The sequence below is a fragment of the Lichenostomus cassidix genome, chromosome Z (assembly GCF_008360975.1).
Source record: "Lichenostomus cassidix isolate B80296 chromosome Z, HeHo_3.0, whole genome shotgun sequence".
Lineage (NCBI taxonomy): Eukaryota > Metazoa > Chordata > Aves > Passeriformes > Meliphagidae > Lichenostomus > Lichenostomus cassidix.
The window spans coordinates 65,752,510-65,766,233 of NC_139511.1; the positions used below are offsets into that span (position 1 = coordinate 65,752,510).

A 13,724-nucleotide genomic window follows, 5' to 3' on the forward strand; every position below is an offset into this window, starting at 1 on the left:
CTGACCCACAAAGATACACGGCTTTGGTTGATACCGGCGCTCAGTGCACCCTGATGCCATCCAGGTATGTGGGGACTGAATCCATTTCTATTTCTGGGGTGACAGGAGGATCCCAGCAGCTGACTGTACTGGAAGCTGAAGTGAGTTTAACTGGGAATGAGTGGCAGAAACACCCCATTGTGACTGGTCCAGACGCCCCATGCATCCTCGGCATAGATTATCTCAGGAGTGGATATTTCAAAGACCCGAAGGGACATCGCTGGGCTTTTGGGATAGCAGCCGTAGAGACGGAAGACATAAGACAACTGAATAGCCTGCCTGGTCTCTCAGATAACCCGTCTGCTGTAGGACTACTGAGAATTGAAGAACAGCAGGTACCAATTGCTACAGCAACAGTGCACCGTCGGCAATACCGCACTGACAGAGACTCTGTGGCCCCCATCCATAAAATGATTCGGGATCTGGAGAGCCAAGGGGTGGTCAGCAAGGCTCACTCACCCTTTAACAGCCCTATATGGCCGGTGCGTAAGTCCAGTGAAGAATGGAGACTGACGGTGGATTACCGTGGCCTGAATGAAGTCACACCACCACTGAGTGCTGCTGTACCGGACATGTTGGAACTTCAGTATGAGCTGGAATCCAAAGCAGCAAAGTGGTATGCGACCATTGATATTGCCAATGCCTTTTTCTCCATTCCTCTGGCAGCAGAGTGCAGGCCCCAGTTTGCTTTCACCTGGAGAGGTGTGCAGTACACGTGGAACCGACTGCCCCAGGGGTGGAAGCACAGTCCCACCATCTGCCATGGACTGATCCAGGCTGCACTGGAAAAGGGTGAGGCTCCAGAACATCTGCAGTATATTGATGACATCATTGTGTGGGGGGACACAGCAACGGAAGTATTTGGGAAAGGAGAGAAAATCATCAGAATTCTCCTGGAAGCCGGTTTTGCCATCAAGAAGAGTAAAGTCAAGGGACCTGCCCGAGAGATCCAGTTCCTGGGAGTAAAGTGGCAAGATGGACGGCGTCAGATTCCTTCTGAGGTCATCAATAAGATCATCGCGATGTCTCCACCAACCAACAAGAAGGAGACGCAAGCCTTCCTAGGCGCCATAGGCTTTTGGAGAATGCACATCCCTGAGTATAGCCAGATCGTGAGTCCTCTCTACCTCATAACCCGCAAGAAGAACGATTTCCACTGAGGCCCTGAACAGCAGCAAGCCTTCACCCAGATCAAACAGGAGATCGCTCATGCGGTAGCCCTTGGCCCAGTCAGGACAGGACCAGAGGTAAAGAATGTGCTTTACTCTGCAGCCGGGAGCCATGGTCTGTCCTGGAGCCTTTGGCAGAAGGTGCTTGGTGAGACCCGAGGCCGACCACTGGGATTCTGGAGTCGAAGTTACAGAGGGTCTGAAGTCAACTACACTCCCACCGAGAAAGAAATCTTGGCAGCTTACGAAGGAGTCCAAGCCGCCTCAGAGGTGATTGGCACAGAAACACAACTTCTCCTTGCACCCCGACTGCCAGTACTGGGGTGGATGTTCAAGGCAAGGGTTCCCTCTACCCACCATGCCACTGATGCTACGTGGAGCAAATGGATTGCCCTCATCACACAGCGCGCCCGTATTGGAAACCCGAATCGCCCTGGGATTCTGGAAATCATAACAAACTGGCCTGAAGGTGAGACTTTTAAATTATCTTCAGAAGAAGAAGAGGAGAAAGTAGCACGTGCCGAGGAAGCACCCCCGTATAACGAGCTGCCGGAGAGTGAAAGACGCTATGCCCTCTTCACCGATGGGTCCTGCCGAATTGTAGGCGCAGATCGGAAATGGAAAGCTGCAGTATGGAGCCCCACACGACAAGCTGTACAGGCTACCAAGGGACAAGGTGGATCGAGTCAGGTTGCAGAGCTTAAAGCCATCCAGCTGGCTTTGGATATTGCTGAACGAGAGAAATGGCCAAGGCTCTATCTCTACACCGACTCCTGGATGGTAGCCAATGCACTGTGGGGATGGTTAGATCGCTGGAGAAAGGCTAACTGGCAGCGCAGAGGAAAACCCATCTGGGCCGCTGAGATTTGGCAGGACATCGCCGCCCGGGCAGAAAAGCTGACCGTGAAAGTTCGACACGTGGATGCACATGTACCTAAGAGTCAGGCTAATGAAGAGCATCGTAACAACGAGCAGGTGGACCGAGCTGCCAAGGTGGAAGTGTCACAGGTGGATCTGGACTGGCAGCACAAAGGAGAATTATTTCTAGCTCGTTGGGCCCATGATGCCTCTGGTCATCAAGGGAGAGATGCGACATACAGGTGGGCTCGTGACCGAGGGGTGGACTTGACCATGGACAACATCACACAGGTCATCCACAGCTGTGAGACTTGCGCTGCAATCAAACAGGCCAAGCGGGTGAAGCCTCTGTGGTATGGTGGACGATGGTCAAAGTACAGGTATGGGGAAGTATGTCAAGTTGACTACATCACACTTCCCCAAACCCGCCAAGGAAAGCGCTACGTGTTGACCATGGTGGAAGCAACCACGGGATGGTTAGAGACCTACCCTGTGCCTCATGCTACTGCCCGGAACACCATCTTGGGTCTGGAAAAGCAAGTCCTGTGGAGACATGGTACCCCTGAGAGAATCGAGTCTGACAATGGAACCCATTTCAAGAATGGCCTCATAAGCACCTGGGCTAGAGAACACGGAATTGAATGGATATACCACATCCCCTATCATGCACCAGCTGCCGGGAAAGTTGAACGGTGCAACGGACTACTGAAGACAACTTTGAAGGCACTTGGCGGGGGAACCTTCAAAAATTGGGAACTGAACTTAGCAAAGGCCACCTGGATGGTTAACACAAGGGGTTCTATCAATCGAGCCGGTCCTGCTGAGTCCGAACCTTTGCACACAGTGGATGGAGATAAAGTCCCTGTGATACACGTAAGAGGTTTCTTAGGAAAGACTGTTTGGATTAGTCCCACCTCAGGGAAAGGCAAACCCATCCGTGGAGTGGTTTTTGCCCAAGGACCTGGTTATACTTGGTGGGTGATGAAGGCAGATGGGGAAACCTGTTGTGTACCACAAGGAGACCTTATCTTAAGTGAGAACTGTGTAGATGGTAATAGAATAAGGGGTGGATAATGTCCTAGGTTGCAATATTGATGTAGTTAAGTATTCTATTACCACCAGCTGTGGGCCATTAGCTGCTATCACCCACTCCGGATGACGGGCAATGGGCCATCCGTTAGCTATTATCACTTGCTAACGACCCACCCCGCATGACAGGCAATGGGCCATCAGGAACCCACCGTGTGACTCATGGACTTATCTCATCCCATTGTGAGATGCTCTGCCCAGGAGGGAGGAGCCAGGTGTTCCCACGTGGATATAACCTGGCCTTGGAACTGCCTGAGCTAGCCCTGTCTACTGGGTTCCCGGAGGACCAGAGCTACTACTGGATCTTCAGCTGAAGACTAGACCTTCAGAGGATCACCGCTTCAACTGGACTACTTCAGTTGGACTGCTACTACCACCCTAACAGGGTGTTAGGTTGTATCTGACTTTGTCAGTGCTTTTCCTTGTATTATTTCACTTATTTTTAATTTCAATCTTGACTTGTGATCTCCCACTGGTTTGTTTTCAAACCAAGACACTATTCTATTCTATTCTATTCTATTCTATTCCTATGTCCATTCCATTCCATTCCATTCTTAGTCCATCCTATCCTATCCTATCCTATCCTATCCTATCCTATCCTATCCTATCCTATCCTATCCTATCCTATCCTATCCTATCCTATCCTATCCATCTTGTATTTGATTTAGCAAACAGTGCTGAGAAAGGACACATTTCCTGTTAAGCACATCTATGCTGCTTGCCTCTAGATATTTTAAAATTCAGTCTTTGTTGTGGCACTGAGAGAGGAAAGGAATGGTTTCAGGGTGAGGCTTCAGGCTGGAAAGCAGTCACCTGTCCTGTGTGCACAGTTAGTCTTCAGGTCTGTGTGGTGTCTGGGAAGTGCCACTGATCAGAAGATAAATGTAATCAGTGCATCAGCATTCCTACATCAGTGTGAAAGTGCAGTGTGAAAATGTTTTGAGGTCAGAACTAAGCATAAGGTTTTGGGAAAACAGTTTTCATTGTGCAGCTACATGAATTCTTGTGCTGGGGTTCAAGGTGGGTAATCCTGACATGTACAGAGAGAAAAGTGTCCATCCAGAATTGCCACCAGTGCACTGTCAGGTTACAGCCATGCATGGCACCAAGACCTGCAAGCATAGAGAGACCTTTTCCTTTACACATGGTGTTGATACCTACTGTACAGACTGCAGTGTGCCTGTTCAGTTTTGCTGGCACCATTTCCAGAGAAGTCCTAGCAGGGGACAGCTTGGAATGAAGAGTCCCAACCTCTCTGTAATTTGGGCAAATCCTTGGAAATTGAATTTTCCATTTATACTCACCATTGAACTCTGTCAGCTTCTGAAGATCTTCTCCAAGCTCTGCAGTGACTGTCAGTGCCTGCTTCACCTTCAGGTTTGTTTCACTGTGACAAACAACATGAGACAAAAACATGAACTGAAAGTCATATGTGAACTGAAAGCTCTCCCTGAAAGTCACTTCTGCTCTTGAGGACAGTCTTCTTCCTAGACAACAGAAGGACTGTGATACCATATACCTGTTTCGCCTGGCCAAAGCGTGCAGATTGTCTCTTTCAGTCACAATGACAGGCAGTTCAGAGGACTTCTGGGCATGGTACCAAAGGTACCAAGTCTCTGCCTTCCTAATTTCACCACAGAGCACCCCACTGCCTAACCTGTCACTCATGACACATTTAACCCCAAGGTATCTAGCATATAGGAGAGCTCTTAATATTTTCATCAGAATGGTATTTCAAACTGGGGAGTTTGAAGTGCAATGTCAAAAGAATACTGCATTTGTTCAGGGCCTCTTAGAAGTGGCACTTGTGTGTACAAGCACAAGCTCATTTTCAGTGGAAATCAGATGGGGAAAGTCCAGAGGGCTGTCTGCAGGGTCTTGGGAGAGACACAATTTCTTGAACTCTCTGGTCTTGCTGAGACCCTCAGACTGTTGCTAGCTCCAAGCAATGCAAAAAAGGTAATGCAAACTGGGTCATAAAGATGAGGTCACCTCTGGTTTATTCCAATTAATACAAGTTGCAGCCCTCTGATTTGTGGCCAGCTGTGTCCTGGAGTGGGCAACATTTGGAAGCCTTTGCTGTGTGCCTGCATTGATATTATTCTAAACAGTTGAAAGGAGATTACTGGAGTTATTCATTATGATTATCTCACCCAGACAATCTGTCTCAAAGAAAATACTAAAGGAGATAGATAAAAGTAACAGCTTCTGGTGGGGACCTGTGATATTGCAGGAACTTGTCTCTAACTAACTTTCAGTGTTAGAAGAACTGTCACTGGAAAGTAAAGTCCTCTCCTCACATGACATCTGCACTCAAGAGGAAAAAGCATCCACCAGAAGATGTTATTTTCAGGATACCTACCCAAAGTTTATTCTGCTTTTTATAAAACTCTTGCTACCAGAGCTATTGCAGATATGCCTGTGGCACCCAGGGTCACCAGGCATGTGGCTTTGCAGTGATGGCAGCAATTGCTTGCCAGGGCTCACTTACCCATCCAGCTCAGCCGTCTCGATGTACGTCAGGCTGTGTGGCTCACTGCTTGACAGCAACAGGAGATCAGCCTGAGCACAGACAGACAGACAGAGAGACTTGGCATGAGTTCACACAGTCAGGGACACTGCACCGCAGTGCTGCTTGTGGTTACTGCCACATCATCACCATGACTGACTTTCTTGTAAGTGATAAGAGTGGCAGAGATTAACTGTGATCAGGATAGAGAGAAACAGTACTCACTGTCACAAAGTTGTTGTTTTCGAGTTTTATTATATCCCCCACTTGGACATTCATCCATTTTTGCTCCTTTAACCTGCAAGAAAACCTCTAGTAAGTAAGCACACACAGCAAACGCCACTTGGGAAGGTGGAAAACTTGGCTCAGACTGTAGGTGCCATCAGGGCTTGGGAGCAGGGCCTGCCACGATGGGTCCTCATTCAGGCTAAGCTGGGGGACCAACACAGCACAAAAAAACCACAATAAAAATCAGTAAAAGCACCGGTTGGCCTGACCATGCTGCTTTGAGACCAAGCCCCACAACAGCAGCACAGTCCCTGTGCACTGTCCTTGCCCTTGTCTCTGGACTGACGACTCCCTTCCTTCCTTCTCTTGAAGGGCCACATTGTCTCAAGAAAACCTCTCCGCTTTGTGTCAGAGACTTCACCTGGGAAAGCCGCAGGTTTTGTTAGGTTTTCTAAGTGGTATTAAGGGCCAGGGCAGCCAGCTGCCTGAAGATCAGTGCAAGTGCTTTGGCTGTGCACTTGCCTGTCTGAGCCATGTCTGCAGTGGTCTCCACAGCATTCAGCCAGATGTGCACGCCAGCAGACAGCTAAACTGCAAGCACAAACACAGCCAAGTCATGATAGCTGTATATGCAAATTCTAGGGGTGAGAAATATCAGTCTCTGTCTCAAAACAGAGGACTGGGGGCTCAAGCTTGAACTCAGTTCAATCTTGCTTATTCAGAGCTGGGCAGGGCCTGTGGTTTACAGCTTTTGAAAAAGGCAAAATATTATATAATTTCTGTGTCAAAATGTGTTTCCTAGACACAGTAACTAATACACAGTAAACTAAGAAACTGGTTTACTTAGCAGAGAGCACAAAAAAGCATGTTCCTATTCTTCAGTTTCCACTTGTATTTTTAACTGTTTGATCATCCCTTGGAGTTTACACAACATACTGCTATCTATAGTATGGAAAAAAGTCACAAAAGATTTCACAGCTGCCTACAGCTGTGTTGTACACATAGCTGGACTCCATGGAGCTGCAAGTAAACAGCACATCTGCCTGCCATGACAGCCAAAGCCTCTGCTATTTTTTTCTGCAGGAAAGAACAGTGCTAGCAGTACAATGTCCAAAGCACGCAGCTGGAATATTTTGGGTACATCTAAGCCAGAAGTGCTACACACGCTCAAAGTACAATGAAGTGTATGAGGCAGATATTCCAGCTTCTTAATTTGAAATAATTTGTTGATAATGCCCACTTTTGCTTTAAGCATGAGCATAAATGGACACAAAAGATAACCTTGCTTGTTATTTCTAGATTAAAGAGTAAAATAATATAAGACTTTGAAATTCTTAAAATATTAATACCCAGGAACAGAGAAAGAGTTTAGTTTTTGTCAGCACAAGGTCACAGCCATAATGTCTGCACAGATTGTGGTATTGTGTCTAGGGATCATTAATCAGACACATAGTCCAAAACTGCATAATGAACTAGTGGTATGAAACACAATTCAATTTTAAATTGTTTAGTGATCCTTGAGAATCACACATACACATGCACACACACACAAACACATAAAATCAAAAATATTACTAATAAATTGCTTTTCCCTGTCAAAATTACAGAGAAAAGGACTTACATGCCATTGATCAGGACCTGGACTGGGCGGTTGTTGACATGTTTGTCACTTTTGTGTCGATTCTGAAAATTGGATCAGAACATTGAAAGGCATTTTGAGAAAACCAAACACACAGAAGATGTGGGCAGTTCATTAATATTTTAGGTTTCCACCCAGCTGGCTGAATGGTCAGGCAGATTAGGGTCACAACTGAGTCAGTGTCCAGCACATGTTTACAGCAGTAACACAGGGCATAACCAGACTGCAAAGGACAACAGGCAACACTGGACTTGCTCTTGAAGAAGGAGAGTAGAGCCTTACATGTCACTTTAGCACTGCCCTGACTCAGCTGGCATTGCTCCTACCCACCTCAGTTTGTAAACACCAGAGAAATTAATTCCTCTGCTCTCAAATGGAAGGTGGCCCTTGATGTTCTGGCATTGATCCACTGCACAACAAAATAATTTTAATAATGAGAGAAAATCAGATGTTAAACTCAGCTCTAATATCACTCTGTGAAGTCAGCTGGGCTTTTGACCATTAGCTCTGATGGCAGCAGACTTTGGTCAAAGCTGGGCATGTTTGAAAAATCACAGGTGGGTTGAGCACTTGCTTCCTACCACGTTTTTTTTTTCCACCTACATTGTGCTAGATGACAGAGGATGAGTTCTCCAGAGTGGAAGCCTAAGGAAAGATTTCTGTGCCTGTGTCCAGATGTATCTATCAGCGACCATATTTTCAGACATGCTGAGCAGTTTCAGAGAAAATCAATTGAGCTGTTTGGCTGCTCAGCAATTTGGAAATCCTAGCTCCTTTTTAAGTAACAAATTACTGATTTTGGGGACTTAATCTCAGACCCCATCTTGGCCATACACCAGTTCTCCAAGTGCCTGCCACTTAGCTGTGTTTCAGTGGTTTATTTCAGTTACTGTGCTGAAGAATCACAGGCAAACTCCAAAGTAAAGGTTAGAAACACAGGTCTTACAAAATCATCAATGGCATCCTTGACTCCTGACACAGCCAGCACCAGCACCAGGGGCACCACTGTTGTAAACCAGGCCAGTGAGGAAATCTGAGGAATCAACTGTGGGAAGAAAAGATCTGAGTTAAGACATTTCCTACCAGTTCACAAAACCACTGCTTCCTAATCAAGCTTCAGACAGCACTTTTCTATGATGCCTGAATATAGAATAAAGACAGAAATGCAGCTTTATCCATGATATGTGACCCCCCCAAAGGTGGGAGAGCCAGGGAACCCATGCTTTCCTTACAAAACAAGCTATAATTTCAGTTATAAATATGGCACTGTCAGAAAGTGTAGTGGGTTGCTCTTTCTTGTTGTTTGCAGAATTAGGATTGCAAAGTCCCCAGTGGATTTCTTTGGAAGTACTGACATGGGCAAGCCTGCTGTGAGGGACTCAGAGCTATCTGAGCAAAACCAGCTGTGAAGAGCTGTCAAAAGCTTCTGTTCTTTGTTTCAGTAACTTTTCTCATTTTGCTGAAGAAAATTTCACATCTCTGAACAATGCACAGCTGTTGCCAGGGCTGACCTTGCTCTCCCCCAAGAGCAACACAGACATTTCTGTTTCCTACATCTTTAACAGTGAGAGGACCAAAGAGTTAAAGGTTATTCTGTCATGCCTTAAATGATGCAGAGGGGAAGTCTTACCCACACAGAGTCCTCCCCTTCCTCTAGAAGCACAGCACTAGGAATGGAAGCAATCCCTAATGGTGAAACCAGCACTAGCATGCCCATCAGTTTGGATTTGGGAAGTGTCAACTCCATGTGCATTGTGAAGTTGATATTTATGCACTGTCACTGCCTGGATTCTACAGGCACCACAGCCCTGCTCAGCTGTAGAGGCTGCAACTGCTGCCTTCTCATCTAACTGGGAACTTGCATTTCCCACTGGTCTGTCACAAAGGAGTGGGAGACAGAGTCCCTGCAGCCTGCCCATCACATCCAGTCCTAATGCAGGAATTGTCCCACAGGGATGGAGTGAGGAAAAAAATTAAATGGAACAATATGTAGGTATAACAGGCTAATGCCTGCCCTCTTTAGACTACCTTGATGTAAAGAAAAAGTTGTGTGCTTTTATACATTGTCAACCCTAGATGGCCCAGCAAAACACAGAGTGGAATAATTTAAGGCAAATAGTTTGAAATACTGTGAATTTGACAGACAAACAGCTAGAGTGCAGTACAACAACGCAGGAACTGTGCTCTCAGCTGAGCTGAAAAGCCACCTTCACTGGCTTATTGAAAAACATACAGGCAATGAAATTTCAAAAATTCATTCCCTGTAAATAAGCAAAAAAGGAATGTGGCTTGCTTCAGGCTTAGCCACATTTCACTTATGCTTTTTTGAGCTAAAGTGGTTAAAAAAACACATTTGACATGGGTTATTTTGCAAACCTGTGTGCAGTGAAATGGTCAACTTTAAAATATCACGCTTGAAACATAATCAAAATTATACCCTTTTTCTGATAACGTCTATTCCGATATGACTCAACAATGGCAGAGTACATGGCAAAGGGGCAGAAATCCTGATATCAATTTATCCAGTGCGTTCAGCTTTCAGGGTATCATTACCAACAGTGATGAGCAAAGTGCAACTCAATGCCTCACAACCCACAGGGTTCAATAGTGCTGCCAGTGTCTGACACACTCCATACTGGACACTTTCCTCACCCTGGGGAAGGGAGCAGCAACGTGCAGCTTTATGCAAACTAGCCACAACCTTGAGCTTTCCTGATGTTAACTCCTTCCTTCCCAGGGAAGCACCACAGGTTACCAATTTGTCCTTCCTGCTGTTTCTTTTGCGACTGCCTGTGGAATTTGCCTTAAAATCCATGGGTAAGAGACAACTTGTCTTTATACTACAGGATGAGTAAGTAATGCAAACCTGAGGACAGCCAGGAGCTGATGTAGACACAAAGAGATAGTAGGGCAGGGCGTGAAAAAGTTGCACAATTTGTTGAAAACTCTAATTACATTTTTTTTCTTCATTTAGTTCAAACCCTCTTATCCAAAGGTAAGAGAGAAAATTGCTTTTTTCTGCCCTACTTTCTAGGTACTGTAAGGTTTTACTGGGATGCTAATTCATGCTTGCACTTCATTACACCTATCAAACATAGACTGGCTTTGAAAACAGAAAACACAATCTGCTGGAAAACAGCAGAGTGATTTCATACCTGCAAAATCAGCAAGAAAAGAAAGTAAGCATTGGCTATTCGCTGAAACTGTTCAAACAGGTTGAGAGGCAGGAAAGTGAAGAAGTTGTATTTTGATGTTTTAATTGAATTGTTCTGTAGGAAAAAAAAAAGAAAATAAGTGGGATTGGTAAAACAGGAAACAAAATTACAGCACAACACATTTCAACTGTGTCTTACTTGCTTATATTTAGCAATAGCATTGTTTCCAACAGCAGCTCAAAAACCATTTCCTTTTCCCCCACACAATCATGCCAAGCCTGGATAAACAGAAAATTCCTCTTGGAATGGGTGAAAACATGATGCTCAGCTTATGCCAGTGCTGCTGCAGGTAGATAAACTTGCATATAGTTGCTCACAAAGAGACTCATCTTCCCTTTATTAACAGTCTTCTTACATACACAGTGCTCAAAAAAAATTGAGAACTGTAACCAGAAGACAGCAATTTTGCTGTTAGCATCTACAAAGCAAGGTTAGCAAACACATGCCAGGTCAACCATCTGTAGCTTGTCTGAGGCTCTGAAGTACCCATTGGCTGGAGAACCCTAGAGGAGTTCTCCCAGTATATCCATATATCTCTCAGTATACATCCTCCCAGAAGCAGAATATGACATTATTATTACCATTTTCAGCTGATTCAGCAACCTTTCACTTAGCAGCTTCAAGGGGTGGCTTGTTTCTCTTCCACAAAAATCACTTGGATGCAGTGTTGTGCAAACACTTCAGTAAGCGAACTGCAGCTCTGTTCCCTATTTCCAGTTTCCTTTTCTAATTGTGGACAGCCCTTCCAGCCACAAGAAGTGGCTGCTCCCTGGTCTGTCTTTTGCAAACCACAGAAGGACCTCAGCTTCATATTGCAGAACTGGGTGTTTTCTTCCCCAAAGATCAGAGCAGTCTGGTCCAGTACTTGCCAGCAGCCAGGCAGACTCAATCTGGGGCTGTCCCTTCAGTTTTTGGGTGTGCTAGAACCTTCTTTTCATATGAAGTTTAACAGGCCCCGGTCCTGGTTTAGTTCTGAAAGGATGAATGTCACCTGTTGTGAGAGCATCTTAAATTTTTTCCCTCTAGAAGATCTCCAGACAATGCCCATTAACCCTCTCCCAAAGTACCTAAGGTGTGACAGCACCAGGTGAAGCACACCTGAATTCCACAATAAATATGCTGGTTCATCAACAGAGAAAATGGTGATTGCAGTATTTGTACTAGCCTTTAGATATTGCTAAGTTGGTGGGAGGACAGGAGCTACTAAGTATGAATCACAGCCCCCTTCTAATCCATGCATTAATCCCGGATCTCGACATCTACACTGACATGCATCAGCATGTTTCCAGCACTAAACCAATTATTTCAGGTTACCTTTGAAAGGTATGTGTGGGGGAAGCTATTCCATTTTAGGCAGTTACTGGATTTCTCTATGTTCCGACACACAGTACAGCATATGTTCTTCAGCATTAAATTCATATTTTATACCTTGGACAAGCCAAATGAGTAAATCTCTGAAAGGGCAGAAATGAAAACAGCCTTCATAGAAGCGCTAGCAAAATCCTCCTGTTGGTTGCACTCCAGCAAGAAAATATATTTATCAGTGATCATCATACAAACAACATCACCTCTCTCCTGGTACCATGCAGCCACCTACAAGTATGGTTAACTCTGTCTGTGCCATGACACATAGTTAAATTTGGTTTATTTCAAAATCCTTAACCATGGCATATGTGTTGCAGACAGGCTCCATGGACACTCCTGAAACAGAAGCAATGGAATAGAAGTACCCTCTGCAAACGCAGGGTACTGAGAACTAAATTGCTTGACAAGACTGTGCCCACCAGGCACAGAGTCTAGCAGATTATTTAATAAAACTGATCTAAATATGCTCCTTGCCCACTATTCTGAGGAAAAGTTACCATGGTCACTTACAGAAAAAAAGAGACAACAGTAGCTGCAGGAAAAAGTAAATGCAGGGGACTTGACCTTTGTGTGTCAACAGATTTCAGAGGGTCACATATACCATGGGAAAAAATGCTCAGTAAACACTCAGACAAAGTTTATAGATCTTTGCCTGCAAAAATCTCAGAGGGGAATAAGAAAAGAATGGGAGTGGTTTATTTCAATTCCTGCCTTCTATTTCTGTCCATTAATTACGTCAGGAAAATCACTGAATGAACCACAGCCATTCATTTTATTTCCTATTGCCATTAGGCATGGTAAAAACCCCAGACATAACAGCTTCCAAATGCTTAACTGCAGGAATCAGGACATTCAATGTTTTCTCCTAGTGCTCAGGATCATGATACTGTTGGGCACACACTGTGTTTTGGGACACCAAGGCACTTTAGAGTTAGGATAAGGACAGGGAAAATTATCATGGATCTTCTCTTTACTCTAGAATCTATAATTAAAATGAATTACCAGAAAAAAAGAACTTGTAATTACCATAAAGATTTCTAATTCAACACATAACTTGTTCATGGACCTCAGGGGCTAAATGAATATCAATAGCAAATTATAATGACAAACTAAGGAAAACTTCACCCTTTCCAAATCAAAGCTCTGCATTCCCACATCACAGGTACAGCTGAAGCACTATGCAAAATATATAATCACAGAAACATAGAATGGTTTGGGTTGGAAGGGACCTTAAAGATCATCTTGTTCCAACCCCACTGCCATGGGTGGGGACACCTTCCACTAGACTAGGTTGCTCAGAGACCTGTTCACCCTGACCTTGAGCACTTCCAGAGATGGAGCATCCACAGTTTCTCTGGGCAACCTATTCTAGTGCCTCACCACCCTCTCAGTAAAGAGTTTCTTCCCAATACCTAATCTAAACCCACTCTCTCTCAGTTTGAAGCCATTCCCTTGTTCTGCCACTACATGCCCTTGTAAAAAGTGCCTCTCCATCATTCTCACTCCCTTCATGCACTGGAAGGCCACAGTTAGGTCACCCTCAAGCATTCTCTTCTCCAGACTGAAAAAACCCAGTTCTCTCAGGTATCACTTATGTTTTCAGGCAATACTAC

At 45.0% G+C, this 13,724-nt stretch overlaps 1 protein-coding gene across 6 annotated transcripts in view; it reads right to left on the reverse strand.

The window, feature by feature from the left end:
- The window catches only part of LOC146425141 (phospholipid-transporting ATPase ID-like), a 91,094-nt gene that overhangs the window by 39,350 nt on the left and 38,020 nt on the right, over positions 1–13,724 (reverse strand). For all 6 annotated transcript variants that reach the window (XM_085042248.1, XM_085042250.1, XM_085042251.1 and 3 more), the window contains 6 exons: positions 10,687–10,800; positions 8,478–8,576; positions 7,514–7,575; positions 5,890–5,962; positions 5,647–5,717; positions 4,460–4,542 (listed from right to left, as the gene is read on the reverse strand). In XM_085042248.1, the coding sequence (XP_084898374.1) occupies positions 4,460–4,542; positions 5,647–5,717; positions 5,890–5,962; positions 7,514–7,575; positions 8,478–8,576; positions 10,687–10,800 (502 nt within the window). The remainder of the gene's footprint in view (positions 1–4,459; positions 4,543–5,646; positions 5,718–5,889; positions 5,963–7,513; positions 7,576–8,477; positions 8,577–10,686; positions 10,801–13,724) is intronic.